The 20,039-nt window shown below is 48.6% G+C and overlaps 1 protein-coding gene across 1 annotated transcript; it reads left to right on the forward strand.

Annotated features, from left to right (window-relative positions):
- Positions 1 to 7,642: 7,642 nt before the first annotated feature.
- On the forward strand, positions 7,643 to 19,354 carry FADS2 (fatty acid desaturase 2). Its single transcript, XM_058806794.1, has 13 exons — positions 7,643 to 7,764; positions 7,976 to 8,207; positions 11,562 to 11,672; positions 12,650 to 12,847; positions 12,961 to 13,062; positions 13,548 to 13,673; positions 14,891 to 14,951; positions 15,283 to 15,359; positions 15,524 to 15,621; positions 16,205 to 16,301; positions 17,190 to 17,269; positions 18,296 to 18,421; positions 19,303 to 19,354. Exons 1-13 carry the CDS (start codon positions 7,643 to 7,645, stop codon positions 19,352 to 19,354), a joined length of 1,482 nt encoding a protein of 493 aa, XP_058662777.1.
- Positions 19,355 to 20,039: the final 685 nt, after the last annotated feature.

Below are 20,039 nucleotides of genomic sequence, written 5' to 3' on the forward strand. Positions count from 1 at the left end.
GCTCGGCTCGGCTCGGCCCGGCCCGGCTCCGCCTCCGCGGAGCCCCCACGCCCAGGCCGGTCCCCCCCGCCCACTGGGCTGCGCCCGCCGTGCGCCCGCCCCCGGGGCCGAGAGGGGCGGCCGGGATGCCGGGGCCCTCGGGGGTGGCGCAGGGAGGGAAGGGAGCCCGGGCTGTCGGGGCTGGGATGGCTCCCGGAGCCATTTCGGAGAGCAGCGAGTCCCCCAGCACCGCCCAGCCCATCAGTCACTGAACCACGGCAGCGTTCGGGTTGGAAGGGAGCTCTGGGGATCATTCAGTTCAACCTGACCCTGCCAAGGATGGCAGGGCACTGGGACAGGCTGCGCAGGGACCGCAGGAAGGATGTGGAGTCCCCCTCTCTGGAGTCTCTAAACCCACCTGGATCCTGTGCCACCTGTCCAGAGGACCCTGCCATCCTCAATGTCAAGAAGTTTCACGTTGAGGTGAAACTCCTGGAGTTTCAGTTTATAGCCTTTGCTCCTCGTCCTGTTGCTGGGCACCATGGAAACACGTTTCCAAATGCCACATATATGCGGTTTTTAAATCCCCCCAGCTGATTACACCACTGCCCCAACTGTCTGTTCCAGGGCTTGTCAACCCTTCACAACAATTCTCCTTCATATCCAACTTAAACCTCCCCTGGCACACCTTGAGGCTGTTTCCTCTTGTGCTGTCACTTGCTACCTGGGGGAGACACCGACCCCCACCCGTCCCCACTGCCCTTCCAGGTGATGCCTAGAGAGGCTACCCGGAGCAGAGGGCAGACAGAGTTAAAGGAATAAAGTAGGTATTTATTAAAAGGCCTCCAAAGGATACACCCTGGGCACAACAAGAGCCTGGCCATGTCTCTACCCAAGATGCACCTAAGATGAAGGGATCATGAACTTTCACACTTTTATAAGTTTTGGTCTATTTACATATTGGGGTTAATTGTCCAATTACAGCTTCAGGTTATGAAGTCCCATCCTCCCAGTTTGCTCTCCTCAATTCACTGTTTACACTGGGCTCAAAGCTGCAATGGTGTCCTTGGTTCTAGGGCTGGAAAAGGATTGTTTTGTCTAACTAAACTGTGAAGACAACTTGCTAACACTTTATATGAAGTTCAGAGTTATGTACTAATGCAGTGCAGAATCTGGAACATATGAAAGCTAAAACTCAACGCATCACAGGGAGTTTCCCTTCCTTACACTCAAGTTCCTTCTTTTGAACCACTTTTACAACCTGTTCCTCCTTATTCCTATGCTGACTGTGACATATCTTCCCCACCCTTGATTTTGCTTCCCCTTTCCAGAAGATCCCTCCCTCTCTTCCATCTGTTCTCCCTTCCAGCTGCCTCAGCCTTTCCTGTCCTGAGGCTCCTTTTGGCTGCTCATGCCTGGATATGCAGCCAGAGGGGGGGAAGGTGTTGCCACAGGTATATCACATTAAAACCCTGCAGATGATTCTTCAGACAGCAGAATAATGCTGGAAGAGTGAATGATGCTAAAACAGACCAATCCCTCTGTGTGGGACCTCATCCATATGAGTTGCAAATTAAAATTCCTCTCCCCACACTCATCTCCCTTTCCATAGCAGCAGCCTTCTCCCTGAACTCTGTTATTGATCCCAGATTTCTTTGTTTCCATTCACACCTTCCAATCTGACCTAGTTACAGCAATTCCAGTTGAAGGTAACCATAGAAACAAAGAGCCACCAGGCTGCATCACCTGATGGCTACATCACATCTTGGAATTCTGTGCCTGCAAAACACTGGATGGACTGTTTTTATTTCCATCCCTTCAGCAATTTGTTAATAAAGATTAATGGATGTTAGGTATCTTTTAAAACATAATTATATTCAGAACCGTGCAGTAATTATTTCAAATTATCTTTTTTTCCCATGATCAATTGCACAACAGAATATTTATCTTAAATGTAGTTGGTATTTATGATTTTTTATCGTGAATACGGGGTCATGCAGAGATCAGTTTTCTTTTTCCTATATTTGTTAAAAGCAAAAAAATTCCATCTTCCTACACGAGTTAAACCTTTGGATACTTGCTTTGAGGGATCTTAACAGGCAAAAAGCACCACTAAACTTGATAAAATCCACTCTTGTTCCCTTCATGTGCTTCCTCTGGTTTCAGCAGCTATAAGGGCTGTTAATGCCTTATTAACACAAATTATACCGCAGCCCTTGGAATTTTCTTCCAAGCTCCTTCTGACATGAAATCCCTGGCTGTGATTGCTTTCCCCTCAGCAGATGATTCAAGACAAGCCATGGAGGCTCCTGGAATCACCAGCCCTAAGCAGGGGAGGTTTCTGTGTCCTGCCAGTTGCCAGCAGTGCTTGTTTGCCCTGCCCTTGCCCCACTCAGGATCTCAATGGGTGTCTCAGAGACAAGAACGGGACCTTTGTCATGAAAACTGCCAGGGAAAAACCAGCTGCTGTCATAGACTCACCAGCACCCTGCATCCAGCTGGGATTCCTGGCGTCAATCCCTGCTGGAACACAATTCACCAGGTAAAATGAGTCCTTCTGTGCCCTGACTCCTTGTTTTACCTTCACTGCTTCCACCTCTGTACCTGCTGTCAGCATCATGCTGTGACCCAGCTCCCCAGACTGCCAAAACCACCACCATGAACCAAACCCACTACCATGAACCACCAAAAATCCAAAGGGAGGGAAGAGATGCTCTTTGGTTCACTCCTCTGATCAGCCTGCAAATCTGGTGACTGGGAATTGCCAGAATTTGGAGAAAATATATTAAAATTCCTTATTTCACTACCATGACTTGACTGGAACATGCTTTAAAATACCCAAGTGACCTGGGTGGTGAGGGATCACTAAATATTCACTAAATATTTGGGCATCTGGTGACCAAACCACTAATCAGGGAAAGAGGGAGATGAGTTGAAAGGATTGCAGTCTGTCTTCTCTCCTTTTAGAGAAAATTAGTTACAATGATGGATGGTGAGGTGTGAAACCACAGGAAAAAAAAAAATAAAAGGAAAACAACAAATGCCGAAAAACAGTTTAAAAGGGCAGAGCCTAAAAGAAGACTCAGTTCTTGGCTTTGATTCAGGCTAAGAAAAGCTGAAGATTCCAGGCCCAGGGGAATTGTGGTGGCATGATTTACAAGCTTCTGTCATCAGTGCAATTAAAACAGCCACGTTGATGAAGCAAATGCAGCAGGAAACCACTAATTTAGTCACTGTGTTACTACCAGGGAAGAGCTTGACAGCTCCCTGTAACACCATTCCTACACCAGGCTTGGGATCCACTGCAAGCATCTGTGTAACACCAGCAGAAGAGGAGAACTGGAAATATTGCCTTTATTCTTGGTGTATTATTGGGAATGAGCTGGAATACTGGAATAGGTTGGCCTAAATGAGTTAGTGGTGTACCCAGAACTCTTTGTTAGGGTTGCAAACACTTAATACCCACAATAAAGTCTTGATTTTCCATACAAACAGTGTAACTTCATGGAATATTTGCTCAGTGCTCTGCTCTAATAACTCAGCTGACTGATAAATGCAAAAGTGACTGTTTAGATGCAAAAAAGACTGAGATTGTGAGAAAGGAGAAGCACCCAGGAATTACTCTGTGTAAGGGAGGAGATAAAAATAAGCTTATTTTTTGTCCTTCAGGAGTCATAAATTCAGATTCGCAACTGAGGGAGTGAGGTGGTGATTGTTTAGAGTTCTACACTTTTGAAAGCAAAACCTGAGTAAGGAAAAAAAGGAAAGGATCTGATGATAATATGGGAATACCAGCAGGACTTTCACTAGAAATCATTACAAAACAGCATCAGAACAGAGCATTTATCTGCTTATTCCTGGCTTGCTGGAATTCCAGCGTCTGCTGCTGTCTGAGTGTGATTCCCTCCCCTGCTCCCCTGGCAGTTTGTGCCCTGACCCTGATAAACCCACGGGCAGCCCGAGATCCACTGCAGAATGTGGAATCCCTGACAGCCATGGATCCCACACAATGGGGATTTCTGTTCCTTTGTTGGTTGTTTCCCTCTCAAAGTTCCTCAGCTCTCAGCCACTCTCCCAGGACTAGAGAAAAAGTGGAATATGTCAGAGTAAAAAAATATCAAGGAAATCTTTGGTAGCAGTTTGTTTTAAATGCATGGACTGCTACAGCATTCACACCTAATCACTGGGTTCCCTCACCTCAGGCTCCAGCCCCCCATTCCCTGTCCAGCTGTTTCCCACTGTGTTAGAATTTATTATTCAATTTATTATTTATTTTTATGTTCAGAGCTTCTCAGCCTTTCCCTCTTGTGAAAGACAAAGAAAACCTGGGGTCCTTTCTCTCCTCACATGTATTTTTTTGGCAGAAAGGAAAAAGGTATCAAAAAGACTATTAAAGTATCAAAAAGTTTAAAGGTGCAGCTAAATCTGATTTTCACTGTGTTTTCCTCCCCAAACCCTCAGTTCATGCCTTCTACCCCTTCAGAAAGCTGCTTTGTGTGTTTCCCCTGTTCACTGCTCTTTCCTGCTGCCTCCTTGTCCCACCAAGCCAAGATGCCTTGGAGCCATCTGGCCTTACCAAGTGGTAGGTCTCATACTATAAACTGGTGGAAAAGGAGGATTTTCCCTGCATCCATGAGGATTGCAGCACAGCTGCAGGGCATTTCCATGTGCTGGTGCCAGTCTGCGTGCTGCTGTCAAAGTCTACTCCTTTCTGAAAACCAAATTAAAATAAACTTATCAGACCTTGGCAAAAATAAACTTATCAGACCTTGCCTCCCACATAAAACTCCACAATGGGATGAGACAACAAACACAGAAAATGTTGTGGTTTTGCTACATTATTAATGCGCTTTCCTCAGGGAAAAGGAATTTTCTTAACATTAAACCAATGCATGAGACAGTGTAAAGATACCTGAGCTACCAATTTTCCCTGCTTTTTCACCATTCCAGTCTACTCCAGTAAGAAATCCCTCACTGACTCATTAGCTGAAGAGCAGACATGCCACTTCTGCAAAAACTCTCCCACTTTTACATCCCCCCTTCCCAAACTTTGCTCCCTTTCACAATCCTCACCTTTTCTGCCCACATCTTGTGACTCTTTGGTTAAACTCAGGGCTTTTATGTCCCTCACACAAGCTCTTTGTGCTGCTAAAGCTACACCGGGCAGCGACCGCAGCCTTTCACCCACTTGGCCATAGAGCAGAGCCTGTTCTCCTCTCTGTGCTGGGGCTGGTTTGGTCCCAGGAGCCAAAGAAAACTCGGAACAAGCCCTGCCTGAAGCCTGACAGCCTGGCTGGCTGTGCTGCAGGAGGCTGAGAGCAGCAGGGATTATTTCAGAAGCATCTTTCAATGGCTTGTCATTAAGTTATGGTGCAATTTTCCATGGGAAATATCCAGGTGGGGAGTTCCGGGAGCTGATTTTGATTCTTTGTCCATCTACAGGTAAATTCCAAAATGGAGCAACCTCCTTTTCAGCTTATTTCATAGAATCAACACAGAATCCAGGAATGGTTTGGGAGGGACCTTAAAGCTCATCCTATTCCAACCCCCTGCCAGGTTGGATGGGGCTTGAAGCACTTTCCACTGTCCCAGGTTGCTCCAAACCCCTCCAACCTGGCCTTGGAGACTTTCAGGGATAGGGCAGACACAGCTTCCCTAGGAAATCTGTGCCAGGGCCTCAGCACCCTTGCAGGGAAGGATTTCTTCCTGGGTTGTACATATGCAAGCGCATCTACAGGACTAAAATCCCCAAATTCAAAGAACTCAGTGAACTTTTCCCTCACCACAAGCAACAAGTTTCAGGTCCACCTTAATGTGGTGTCTGGCTGTAATTTAGTCTGATCCTTGTCACAGGGCTATTTTGAACCAAACTAAATAAAACTTGCATGTCTTAGCAAAACATTCCTGTCATTTCTGACTTTCCTCACCCCACACCACAGGCAAAGATTGTCTAACAGGCTGAAGCCATCCTTCAGCATTAACACCAGGCAGAAACAGAGGAAAGCTCTGACACGCCTTGGCACAAAGCTAAAGAGGAGAGATTTGGATAGGAAGAAATCCTTCCCTGTGGGGGTGGTGAGGCCCTGGCACAGATTTCCCAGAGAATGGGAAATGTGGCTGCCCCATCCCTGGAAGTGTTCCAGGCCAGGTTGGATGGAGCTTGAAGAAACCTGGGATAGTGGAAGATTTCCCTGTCCAAGTGATTGGAACTGGATGAGCTTTAAAGTCCTTTCCCACTCAAATCCTTCTGTGATTCTATGGTTAACCCTGTGGGCTCCTTCCCCTGCTCTGCCACTACAGAAAGGATTAATAATCCTCCCACTTATTCATGCAAAATAATTACTGGAAAAGATTCCTATCACCAGGAAACTGGGGATCATATCTGCCCTGGAAAGTGGCCACAGGTCCTCTCAGAGGTAAGCAAAGCCTCAGGGAAAGAGGTCTGTGTTGTTTTTTTCCTTGCCACACCACACCTTGCATAACCTAACGCAGGAATTGTGTACAATAAGGTGCCCCACGGCAAGGAAAAGATGGCAAAGATGCCATTATCCCACCTGTGAATAAAAGCATGGCCTGGGGCAGCAGAGCTCAACCAGCTCTGCCTGTGCCACAGCAAAGCTGTGAAACCTGGCAGCCACCAGCGGCAGCCTGGCAAAAACAGAGCAAAACAATGAAGATTTCAGGCAGAACAGCAATAGCTCCTTTCTGAGCTCAGCAGGGAAGAGTGGGGTGAGAAGTCTTGGGGAGGGCAGGCAGAAAGAGGAGGAAAAAGCAGGGAAAAAAGGTATGAAAAAGAGGGAAGAAGGAAAAGGGTAAAAAAAGAGTAAAAATAGAAAAAATGTTTAAAAAATAGTAAAAATGGTAAAATAGTAAAAGGAGAGGGGAAGGAGGAGAAAAGGGTGGAAAGAGGGGAAGCAGGAAGAGGGGTGAAGGGAAAAAAGAGGGAAAAGGAGTGGAAAGGGAAAAGGCGGGAAGGGGAGAAGGAGAGGAGAAGGGAGGAAAAAGGGGGCAAGAGGGAAGAAAAGGGGAAAGAGATGACAAAAGGGGGAAAGAGGGAAGAAAGGGAAACGGAATAAAGGGGGAAAGGTAGGAAAAGTAGGAAAGAGAAGAAGAAGGAAAAGGGGGATAAAGGGAGGAAAAAGAGAGGAAAGGAGGGAAGTGGGAAAGGTGGGGAAGGGGAGGGAGAGAAAATGAAGGAAGGAAGAGAGGGCAGAAAAGGAAATGAAGAAAAAAAAAGAAAACAGGGAAAAGGAATGGGGGAAAAAAGAACGGGAAGGGCAAGAAAAATAACGCGGGAAAAGGAAAAAAACCGGCGGGTACAGCTCTTTACATCAGGAGCCAAAAAATCTCGAGGACACGAAGCTGGGAGCGGGAGGAGGAGGAGGAGGCGAGGGGCTGCCGTCCCCCGGCGGTCCCGGCCCGCAGCCGCTTCGAAAGATCGGTCCGGGCCAATGGGCGGGAGCGGGAGGGCGGCGGGACAGCCGGGATTGGCGCTGGGACTCGGCTGATCCCGCCGGGAGAGCCCCGGCACCGGCGGGGGGGCGGCGGCGAGAGGGGCGGCGGGCCCGGCAGGGGAGGAGGAGGATGCTGAGTTTGGGGAGGGGGGCGATGCCGGGAGGGAGGAGAGTGTCTGGGAGAAAGGATGATGCCGGAGAGGGAGGGCATGCCGAGGGAGGAGAATGCCCGGGGAGGGATGCCCAGGAGGGGGGTGCGAGGGGGCGTGTGGGTGGAAGGGGCCGAGCTTCCCTCTAAACACAGGGCTATGTGCGAGGATAAAGTGCATCAGTGCGGGGACAGCCAGCCTAGGGGGCACTTCCGAGCAGGCGGAGAGAAGCAGAAACAAAGAGAAGGGAGGACATGAGCGAAGGCGAAGGGAGGGAGCAGGGGATCAGCTGAGTCCAATCCCGCCAGGAAAGCTCTTCAGCTCTTCCCCTCCGGCACAGCCCCGAGAGGCGCAGGGACGACTTCTCCCCCCTGCTCTCCCGCTCTGGTCAAGAAGACAGAAAGAATCGAGCGGCCCCATGGGGAAAGGGGGTGAGCAAGGGGGGGACTCGGGGGAGCCGGCGGCGCAGATCCGCTTCTACACCTGGGAGGAGATCCAGAAGCACAACCTGAGGACGGACAAGTGGCTGGTGATAGAGCGAAAGGTTTATAATGTCACCAAGTGGGCAAAGAGGCACCCGGGGGGCCAGCGAGTCATCAGCCACTGCGCCGGCGAAGATGCCACGGTAAGGAGCGACCCCCGCGGCTCTCCCGGCTCCAGCAGCATCCTCTGACAGCTCCTTCCCTCCCCGAGGGCAGCCAGCTGCTGCTGTCCCCTGTCCCCATCTCCCCAACACCTGCTGGACACCCGGCTCAGCCCTCCCGCTGCTCCCAGCCGATGCAGGTCCCCCCACGATGGGTCGGTAGGGATTGCTCTGCTTAAATCCTGCTGGTTTGCCTTTGTCTCCTGCTTGTGTCGTGCCTGGAGCCCTGAATTCAGGAGCAAAGTGTCCCAAATGTCCCCTTTTCCAGGGGGAGCTTGTGACATGCAGAGTCACGCAGCCAAGCACAGGGAGGGTTAAACAGAGGCCAGGCTGTGTCTCAAAGTTGCTTCTGTGAGGAGGCTTTAAAACAAGGAGCTTTTTAGCATTTTTTCCCCAGGAGAAAATTCTCTGGAGAATTTGGTTACAGGTTGCTACAGAAAAGAGGAAAAAAAAAACAAACCAGCAAACCATTTGCTGCTGCTCCAGCTGCTCCTTCGCTGGGTTCAGCCACCTCTCAGGTTTCAGTCAAAGATAAGAAACCAAACAACAACAAAAAAAACCCCCAACCTTGAAACAGGAACAAATTAGAAATAAATTGTTTGTTGTCTGGGGTTTCCCTCAAAACCACCTTCCTCAGAAGTGCATCCAGAGAGCATGTTCTCCCTTCAGGGCGTGTTAATGAAATCCAAGCAGCCTCAGAGCTTGGAGAGCCCAAGCAGGAACAGGAACTGCTGGTCTCCTACGGCTCCCGACACCTTGGCAAGGAGGAGGCTCCATGTGCGACAAAATTTTTTGGCAGAACCTTCTTTTTCCATCAGCCCGCATTTCCCTGCGTCCAGTGGGTATTGTCCATTCTTTTCCTTTGAAGCACTGAGCTGCATTTTGGCCCTTCTGTCCCTTTGCAGTAAATCCTCTGAATGAGTAGCTTTCTCTCTCAGAAAGATGGGCCACGTTTTGTTTTCAACTGCTTAAACCCAGAGCTGCTGAAACAGGAGGAGTTTGACTCCTATCCCCAAGAATTTAACTCCAGTATCTCCATTAGCAACCAAAAAACATCTGTTACTGCAGAATCCTTGAAAGGAGGCTGAAACACAGGTTGGTGGTTCCAGGATTGCTGGTTCTCCTCCCAGCAATACAGGTTACACTGCATCCCACACTCCATGAAGGCATGGCCTTAAAAATGCTCTGAAATTGTTAAATCACCACTCTGAGCACTACATCAGGATTGGCATCAATTTTGCAGCTTCCCTCTGGTGAACAACCATTTGCAGCCAGAAAACCCTCTCTCATTCAGGGGGAGAACCCTCTGTGGGTTTAGATTGGATTTTAGGAGGAAATCCTTCCCTGTGAGGATGCTGAGGCCCTGGCACAGGTTGTCCAAAGAAGCTGTGACTGCCTGCAAGTGTCCAAGGCCAGGCTGGGTGGGGTTTGGAGCAACCTGGTCCATGGAAGGTGTCCTTGCCCATGGCAGGGGAGTGGAATGGGATGATTTTTGAAGTCCCTTTCAGCACAAACCATTCCATGAGTCTCTGATTTTTTTAAACACAACATCTGAGTCTGGGCCAACCTGTTCTGGTGTCACTTCATGCACAGAACACAAAGGCAGGGACACTTTGCAGTGTCTCTGTCCCAGAAGTGTTCAGGGGTGTAAAAGAAAATACTTGTGCTGACTGCTGTAAACACTCCCAATGCTCAAGTACAGCTCATATCTCAATTACACAAAGCTTTTTTCTCACGAAAAGCAGCTGGAATAACTCCCATATCCCATAAAACACTTCGGCTTATTTGGTCAGTAGATCACAAAGTTGGGAGGTCAAGTGCCAACATCACACAGCATTTCCCAGGGATTATCTTTTCCCTTAAGCTTTTTATCTCCTGCAGTACAGAACTGAGAACAATTCCAAAATTCAGGAACTCTCTTATATTTGGGACCTATTAGTACAGGAGCTTAATAAGATAAACATAACAAAAATCCAATCCTTCCATCATTTGCAGGATCTCCAGGCAGTAAGCACCCAATCAGACCTCCAGACATTTTTATTCCCAGCAGTTAAGAAGCATTAAAAAATATTGATTCAGTATTATTTTTTGTGTCACCCTCTCTCTTCCCCTTTTTTTTGTTTTCACCCAAAACTGCAGAGCCTTGCAGTAGATACAGTCTACTTCCCCCCTCATTCTGCTTTTCCTTCCTCTTTTACATCTTCTACAAATCGTTCCAGAGAGAGAAACAGGGAACCAGAGTCAACATTTCAGTGATCCATTTCTGGGTCAACTTCCCAGGTGACAAGTTTCAATTGATTTTGGAGGACTTTGGGCCCAAGGTTGTTGCCTGGTATTTTTGAACACCAGATGGAGGGCAGCTCCCAGAAGGGTCAGCTGGACACAGGGAGCACTTTCCAGCCTGCCCTTTGTCTTTAGAGCCAGGAGGGAAATATAAGTTGGTCACTACAACTGTTAGGCAATGGGACAAAGGTGGAAAGGCTGGAGCACGGTTCCCCTCACTCCTGTTTTTAATGATTTTTTTCCATACTCTCTTAGCACTTCATGGAACCAATCTTTCCTGTTCTCCCAGGTGAATTCCAAGAGCTGACTCCAGTTCTGTGCAGTGAGGAAAGGGCAAGGACAGAGTGAGGGTTTCTGTTCTGGGTCGGCTTTCTGTCCCTACTGCTGTCCTTGGGGTTAAAATTCCGGCTGTGCCATGTGAAAGGATCTGGCCAAGATCCCACTACGAGCATCAAGCACCTGTGGGGTGCAGGTGGACAGAAATATGTGGAAAGGGGAAGGAACAGAGAAAAAGAAGAGCCAGATAAACTCGTGAATGCCAGGATCAAAAGGACTCCACAAATAAGGCATTATTCTTCTGAAAAGTCACCAGTTTTCCCTCAGCTGTTTTACAGCTGGAATCTCCAGGCCTGGCCAAAACACTTAGGAATATTTTTTGTGTTTGCAGTCACATCCAGCTTCAGTGACCAGTCAGCCCCTCTCCTGACTTGCCTCCAGGAGCAGACTTTCCAAGGGTATTTATATCCTAGGAGGGATTTGCACAAATTCCCCTCTGCCTACCTTCTAAGGGAATTAACAGGATTTAAGTATTTAGTTGCTTAGAAAGAATTTCTCGAGGTGCCTTTCACCATATGGCTGGATGCCATCCCAGGTCTCACCATTCCCAGCACAGCAAATTCATCAGTGGAATTAATGTCCCAAAAAGTGAACCCAGAGCTGGAGGTCACCTGGCCCCCTTTTCCACAACTGCTGGGGGTGGGTGGGAATGACACAGTGAATAGGAAGCACATCTTACTCCTGGATCTCACTGAGTTCCTCCTGTTTCCACTCCAGGATGCATTCCAGGCCTTCCACATCAATCCCACCTTGGTGCAGAAGTTTCTCAAGCCCTTGCTTATTGGAGAACTCGCTCCAGGGGAGCCCAGCCAGGACCGAGACAAAAATGTGAGTATTTATTCCTCAGCTGGGGTTCAGGCTGCCTATTTCCACCATTCTTTCCCTCTTGGGATGCTCTCCAGAGAGGGAGAGGAGTTCTCAGTGACTGAACATCTCCATGTAGAGTATTTTCATCCTATCATGGATTCGAATATGTGTGGAAAGAGGGGTGACACTTTTGGCTGTACAAATATTTTCTTTCCCACAGAGCCACCAACAGCCAATTTCTGGCAGCCCATTCCAGACACCCAGGCTGGACTGAGCCCATCCTGAAGGGAAATGGGAACTGAGACAGGTGGAATGGGAAATGTGCACCAGCCCTGGTGACTGTGGTCCCTTCTTGCTGCTCCTTTGCTGGTGACCAAGCTGCAAAACACAAGTCCCCAGATGTCCCATTTTGGTGGCCTTGCTAAGGAGCAGCAGCCTCTGCCCATCCTCAGGGCAGCTCTGTATCCCTGCTCATCCATTATTCAGGCCCAGAGCATGGCACAACTGGCTCTGCCCAGGAAACTCAATCCTGCCCCGTTGTTTGTGGCTGGCCATGATTGTGCTATATCTGTGTCACTCACAAAAGAGGGGACAATGCTGGCCCCCAGTGACCCAGGAATGCCCCTCATGGATGGCTGCACAGGAGCTGGCCCACGGATTGAATGGATGACGGGTGATAGTGGGTGCTCATTATCAGAGCTCTGGAATTAGGCACAATAGCACTGAATTCCCTCTTGCTCCAGCTTCTCCTTAGTGCTTAGGAAGCTCATTCAGACAAGAGCCATCAGGTGATGTGACACTCAACAGAGCTTGGATTACTCACTCTCCTGGCTCCAAGTCCAAAAGGTCAGGATGTGGGCTCAGACCAGCCAGGATGTTTATTCATAGGGATACAGGGCAAAAAGCTGGAATATAGAGCCAGGGAACTTGGCATGGAGCTCATCCTTCCTCCATCCACCCCACAACTCAGCCAGGCTCTCTTGCCTGTCCTGTTGCAGTCCCAGCTGGTGGAAGATTTCCGGACCCTGAGGAAGACAGCAGAGGACATGAACCTGTTCCAAGCCAGCCCCTTGTTCTTCTCCTGTTACCTGGGACACATCATCGCCATGGAAGTTTTGGCTTGGCTCATGATTTCCTACTTTGGGACCGGCTGGATCACAACCCTCATCCTTGCCTGCATCCTTACAACTTCCCAGGTGACAAAGAGAGATCTTCCTCACACTGACAATATGCCCTCCATCTGCATTTCTTTCCTGCTTAGCTCTGATTCTCAATAGCTTCTTAACTATTTGATTTCTCCCTATCCCAGGCCCAGGCAGGGTGGCTGCAACATGATTTTGGACACCTCTCTGTCTTCAAGAAGTCTTCCTGGAACCACATCGTCCACAAGTTTGTCATTGGGCACCTGAAGGTAAAGGGAATTATGGAGCCAGGGAATTCTGGGGATGCATCACTTTGGCTGTGGCAGAGTAGGAAAGGGAGGCTCTCAACCTTCCCAGAGTGAGCAGAGGCACAAAATAAGTTGGTGACCATTGCCCATGGAGCGACCTGGGCTAGAGGAAGGTGTCCCTGCTCATGGCAGGGGGTTGGGACTGGATGAGCTTTAAAGTCCCTTCCAACTCAAAGCATTTCAGGATTTTCTGGGAAGACACAGTGACCTGTAACTCGCTCAGAGTGTGTTTATTCTGTGTTCTTTCAATATGGATGATCCTTAGGGATCCCTCTGCAAGCAGCAGTCTCATAGCAACCAACAACTCCACCACTCCCTGCTTGCTGCTCTTTCCAAAGCAAATCCCACAACTTGACTCTCACCACTTTAGTCCCTATAAATGATTGGGTACTCCCACCTTGGGAGCAGCTCTCCATGGATGAAAACTCCTTGTTCTCCTTGCCCAGGGTGCCTCTGCAAACTGGTGGAACCACCGCCACTTCCAGCACCACGCCAAGCCCAACATCTTCCAGAAGGACCCAGATGTGAACATGCTGCACATTTTTGTCCTGGGAGACACACAGCCCGTTGAGGTAAGGAAAAGTGGGGAAAACATGGAAAACTACTGTCCGAGAGGGCCCTGAGAGTGGTTGCGCAAATCCAGGAGTTGGCTCCCACTGTTAGACATGACTTACACAGGCAGGACTTCCAGGAATGCTAGAAAGGAAATGCTTAATCCAGGGATTTCGTCTGGCTACGTGGTCTGACAGCAGTTTGGAGCCAACCCTTGGGCTGAGGAGCAGCACTGACTACTAATTCCCAATCCATTTCCTGTGCTGACCACAGGAGAAAGTGTCTTGGGTTACCTCGGGAAAAATGATGCAGATGGGGCTGGAGAGAAAGCAAAAAGCCACTAAAGGCCACTTCATGCTGCTGGCTTGAAGTACCAACATGAGGGGGAATACAGTGTTTCTCAGTATTCCAGCAGGAGCATTTCAAAACTGACCTTCCATTTCCATAGCAAATATCTTCCAGCATCAAATGATTTTAATTTTAGTTCTATCTACCCCTCCAGAGCCAAAATATTTACTGCCTGTTTATAAAAACCTACCCAAAGCACTTAAATCATGGTGTTTTTAACAGTGGAACAAGGATCTCTAATTTTAAAAACAAAACCCCAAGAAACGGCACAAGCAGCAAAGACAACACAGGGAAATACAACATTAAAAATAGTTTCCCAGACAGATTTTGTATTATTGAGAAAGCAGACCATGGTTCTATTACTTAAAGGAAAACCTAAACATTTATGATAACAAGGAAAAACTGGATTTCCACCTCAAAATATCTGATATTAGGACAGAAACAGTCTATCCCAATATTCTCACATTGGTACAAAAATCCTTTTTGAAATGATGCCAAGCACACAGCCTTGCAGAACTCAGCCCAGAGGAAATAATGTGCCTGATTTATTGGTGTTACAAGCCTTCCCTTCCAAAAAATCAGACTTTATGCCTATCACATTCATATTAGTAAAGATGGAGGTGCTGGCAGCTCTTCTCAGAGACACAGGGATGGCAGAAGGTGAAGTGCTTCAAAATTCCATCAAGTAAATAGAAACCATCTTTAAAAATAGAGTTTACACCTAACAGTGACAAAGTTAGGACATTTAATCACTCTGAATCTCTTCTTACCCGCTTGTGGGAATTCAGTCAAAACTCCCTGGTCAATAAATTAAGAATTATTGCAGAGAATCTGCTTTTACCTGGGAATGTCCCAATGCCAGGCTGAGCTGTCTCTTTGTGTCCTGCAGTATGGCAAGAAGAAGCTGAAGTACCTGCCTTACAACCACCAGCACGAGTACTTCTTCCTCAGTGAGTATCCACCCTCCTCCCTTCCCTTTTCCTGGAATGCCACTTGTCCTTTCCAGCCCTCACTGTGTGAGCAGAGCAGCTCCTCAAATCCCAACTCATCCCACCCTTCCTCAGGACCCTGTGCAGGTCCCAGAATCAGCTCAGGGATATCCAAGCACCTGGAACATTGCCTCATACAGCAAGGGAATGTAAAACAGCTGAGGCTGGGAATAACCTCCATGTGAGAGGCTCCATGGAAAAGCTGCATGTTCCCAGTTCCATGGAAGCAGTCCCTCATGTCACACACCTCCCCACCCCTCTGATGGCCAAACCATTTCCCTTTGCCTTGCAGTCTTCCCACCTCTGCTCATCCCTGTGTATTTCCAAATCCAAATCATCTCGACCATGATCAAGCGCAGGTTTTGGGCGGTGAGTGAAACATTCCCTCCATCCTTATGGGGTCTGGCTGGAAACTGGAGCAGAGAGGGAGGCCAGGGGGCAGACAGGAATTACCCAGTGTTCCAAACATCACCAGCAAGGACACATTATCCAAGATGGGCAAAGTGATGCCTGGTGGTTTCTCTGTCCCCCAGGACCTGGCCTGGGCCATCAGCTACTACCTGCGCTATTTCATCACCTACATCCCGTTCTACGGCGTCCTGGGATCCCTGTGTCTCCTCACGTTTGTCAGGTAGGGCATCCAGGGCATCCCTGCTGCTCTCCCATCCCTCCAGTGCTGTTTGAGCCTGGCCTCAGCTCTGCTGTGTCCCACTGCTTCACTTCCCTGTCAGCATCTCCGAGTTCCAGCTCCTCTGGCACTCTCCCTGCACCTTCCCCTGCCCCGTGATGGTCCTGCCAGGATTCCCCTGCCTTTCCTCATTCCCTGTTCCCACACACTGCTGACCCCACTTTGGTCATGGCTGGACCCTCCCAGAGTGCCTCATCCCACCTTCTTTCCAGCAGATTGTAGAGGTAATTCTGTGCATGTTCCAAGTCCGAAATCAAGCTGGAAAACTTATCAGAACCAGCCCATTATTCCCAAAATATTTGAAGAAACTCAAAGTGCAAGAGAAAAAAAAAAAGCAAAACTGCAAAATTCTGCAAAAAAGCAGAATCATCTGCTTTTGCAGAAAACAAGCCTGGAACAAAGATGATTCCAGGCAATTCCTTGTCAACATCCATCCAAGTCTCTGCTGCTCCCTGCAAACCCCACTTTAATTACCTGATGTCCCCATGTCTGATAGAAGTTCTCACGATTTTTCCTGGTTTTGCAGGTTTCTGGAGAGTCACTGGTTTGTGTGGGTCACCCAGATGAATCACATTCCAATGGAAATTGATTCTGAGAAGCACAGAGACTGGCTGAGCTCCCAGGTAACTGGGAGGGGAGAAAATCACCCCTGACTCACCCCAAAATGGGATTTACTCAAAGAGTATGAGAGTTACCACCACCCCTTACTAGAATAGAGTTGTCCTGTCCATTACTTTTCCCATAAAGATGTTCTTCCCAGAGCCAGCAGTGCTGGGGAAAGACATGGAATTCCAAAGGTCTGCAATTACTTTGACAATCAAAAGGTTACCTGCTTCTGTGGTGAGTGAAGCTGGATGTGACTGCAAATCCAAAAAACATTCCTGCATATTTTGGCCAGGCCTGTAGATCCCAGTAACAAAACAGCTGAGGAAAATATGTTGACTCTTCATTTTGGAGCCTGCCTTTGTCCTTTTGTTCTGGAAGATGAGTGATTGATTTCTCTCTTTCCTGTTCTTTATTCTAGAACCATATTCTTGATATTTTAGAAGTTCTATCTCCCTGCAAATCCAAGTAAAATGTGTGAGGGAGGAACCCTATTAAAAATTTGGTTGAATTTTAAGAATATTAAGAAAAAATATCTAATTTTAATGATCATTAATGGCAAGAATACCTAAGAAATAGTCTCAGAATATCACACTTAAGGCAAACTGAGCAATGACTACATGGTGATGGGGAAGCTTTGTGTCCATGTTCCTCCTGTTTTCCACATTGGTACTGCTGTCAATCCTCTGAATTCAAATGGGAGAGGCTGAGATTTAGGAATCTGGGCTTGGGCTGCTACATCACCAGTGAGAGTTTGATTACCTGAGGCCCTGAGGAGGGATTGAAACTCCCCTTGCTACACCCAGCCACGGCAGGCTCTGCACTCCCAGAGCTCAGGGAAGAGGAATTTCACCCTGACTTTGGGATGAGCCACCCCTAACCCTCACAGCTCCCTCTCTCCCTGGCAGATGGCAGCAACCTGCAACATTGAGCAGTCCTTTTTCAACGACTGGTTCACCGGGCACCTGAACTTCCAGATCGAGCACCAGTGAGTACAGGGCTGGGATGGCACTGCCAGCTTGTCCCAGCCCAGGGGAGGGAATGATGGGCTGGGGAAGGATTGTATGCCCAGGAAATAGAGTCCCAGACTACACAGGCATGGAAGATGTGGCTGCCCCATCCCTGGAAGTGCTCAAGCCCAGGCTGGATGAGGCTTGGAGCAACCTGCATTAGTGGGTGACCCTGCCATGGTCGGGTAGGAACTGAATGAGCTTAAAGATGCCTTCCCACCCAAACCATTCCATGATAGTGTGCTTCTCTTACAGCCATGACATTTTTCTCTCTTGCTTCAAAGCTTTCACTCTCACAGCCTTAATTTAGGGTTTAATTAGGAGTTGTTGTTATGCATCTACCAGTTGCAAAGGCTGTGGGCTCAAATCCCAAGCATCCACCTCAGAAAACTCCCCTCCCTCAAAGTATTCCAGTGTTTTATAGAGTGTGGGACTGTGTAGGATGCTGGGTACCAGATTCCAGAAAAAATATGGAAAACAGGGCCATATGGACAGTCTGTTGCCAATGGCAACAGCAAATGTAAAAGAAATGGCTTTTAGGGTGAGGCTGGCTGGTTAGGGAGCCAGCTTAGGAAATCTCCATGGAAGAGCATAGGGCAAGGTGCCCCCACAATCCCTCTTTACCTGCTTCCACAGGTGAAGAAGCAGTTCACTGGGAATTCAGTTCAGCAAGAAACAATTGCCAGAGGAATGGTCGGCCATCTCTGAGGCTGTTCCCTCACTCCCACTGCCCTCTCATTGCAGTCACGTCCCTTCTTGCACAAACTGGCTTTCAGTGTGTCCTGAGGATGGCTTTGCTTTGAGGCAGGGCAGGAAATCACTTTTCACCACCTCCTTGAGACAGAGGAGTGTAAAGCAGGGCTGTCTCTGTGCCTCCTTCCCTTGTTTGTGCAGTTTGAGGAGGAGGCACCAACGATGAGCCCCTGAGGATGCGGATCCTAATGCCCAGCCCTTGTTGCTTGTCTCAAGAGTTTTCTCAGCTTTGTTTTCTCTCTCGTCTCCAGCCTGTTTCCAACAATGCCACGGCACAACTTCTGGAAGGTGAAGCCTTTGGTGAAGTCTTTATGTGCCAAGTATGGAGTCCACTATGAGGAGAAGCCTCTCGGGAAAGCGTTTGTAGACATCGTTGGGTAAGGCCCTCCTGAGCCCACTGCAGCTCATTTTTCAGGGACACCTGATATTTTCTAGTACAGAGGATCCAGCACACAGCAGACCTTTCAGAAATTTGTCTTGTTGCTGTCAAAGTACCAAACACTTGACCTTTAGACAAGTACAAACCTGATTGTGGCATTTGGGGACATGGTGGCTCAGCAGTGCTGAGGTTGATTTTAGAGGGCTTTTCCAACCCTAATGATTCTGATTTTTATATAACCCTGCTCTGACAGCTGGTGGCTCCTGCTGTTGGGAGTTGCTAGCAGATCTCCTGCTGCAAAGTGAGATGAATCAAAGGGAAACTGGTCAGGTTACAGCCCCTGCTGTGTCCCCTGAGAGCTCTGCCAGCAGCAACAGGCAATTCCCTACAGGCAAGGCTGGAGAGGATCTAACAGTCCTTGTCAGCAGCCTCGGTGTTGATGTTGCTGTCTCAGTTCCTCTTAGGGGAATAATTCATGGCAGGGAACATGAGAAAGCTCTGCAGTCCAGGCACCTCCTGCACAAAGCAGGATTGAAGTGGGGTGCCCACAGTGGGCAGGAGAGCTGGCTCCAAACCTGATTTTGTCCCCAAATCTGGTTAGGACAGGGCCACACGGCACCAAGGCACAGTGGAGTGAAGCCTGGAGGCTCCCAGGAGAACTTACAGCCCCTTCCAGTGCTAAAAGGGCTCCAAAGGAGCTGGAGAGGGACTTTGGACATAGATCTGAAGTGACAGGAGCAGGGGAAATAGCTTCACACTGACAGAGGGTGGGTTCTGTGAGTGTGATCCTGTGATTGATATTAAATTCAGTAACAGCCTTCATTGCAGGAAAAACACAACAGAACCAAGATTCCCAAACTTCTCCTTTTCTTCCCACAGGTCCCTCAAGAAATCTGGAGATCTCTGGCTGGATGCTTATCTCCATAAGTGATCATGAATCTTTCTGGGGAGGTGTGAGTGACCGGGAGGGATGGGGGGGACGTGGGGGGGATTCACACTTGTGTCTTTTACTCTCAGATCTCAGTCTAAATCCAGGGTTGGAGGGGAGTTCCTGTCTTGCCAGCTGCTTCTGGTGCAGGCCCTGTTCAATCCGCACAGATTTAAAATGTGCTCCAGAGGGTGGAAAGCAAGGCCAGCAGTGCAAATGTTTAAAAAAGGGGCATTAACATCTGACCTTGACCTTCTTTTCACAAGATTTGCTCTCATTCTGCCTAAACCACACAAACCCTGATTCACACCTGGGGGTTTTTGGCCTCAGTGAATGTTTGTGATCCAAGGACACCCCAGTCAGCTCATGCCTCTTTCCCATGCTTGTGTGGAAGAGGAATCACATCCCACAGCACTGGCAGCTGCTCCCAGCCCTGTCCAGAGCCCAGCTCCCTCCTTTTTCTGCCTCCCCCCCTTCTCTAACCGTAGCATCCCTTTAGTGCAAGCTGTGACCTGGCCCTGCACCGCTAACCCCTAACCACAGCAGGGTTAACACAGCCGTGTTTTTAGGGTCAGCCCCTCTTCCCAGGGGTCTGTAGAAGATTTCTGGGTTTAAACAGCAAAAGGTCTCCTTTAGGAGAGGGTCTGTTTTCTCTTTAATGAGCAGCAGGTCTGGCACAGCGTCAGTA

The sequence above is a fragment of the Ammospiza caudacuta genome, chromosome 6 (genome assembly GCF_027887145.1).
Source record: "Ammospiza caudacuta isolate bAmmCau1 chromosome 6, bAmmCau1.pri, whole genome shotgun sequence".
NCBI classification, from domain to species: Eukaryota; Metazoa; Chordata; class Aves; order Passeriformes; family Passerellidae; genus Ammospiza; species Ammospiza caudacuta.

Coding starts and splice junctions, on each gene's coding strand:
- FADS2 (XM_058806794.1), top strand. CDS start 7,643: ATGCCGAGGGAGGAGAATGCCCGGGGAGGGATGCCCAGGAGGGGGGTG. Junction 17,270..18,295: donor AACTTCCAGATCGAGCACCA/GTGAGTACAGGG, acceptor TCTCGTCTCCAG/CCTGTTTCCAACAATGCCAC. Junction 18,422..19,302: donor GCGTTTGTAGACATCGTTGG/GTAAGGCCCTCC, acceptor TTCTTCCCACAG/GTCCCTCAAGAAATCTGGAG.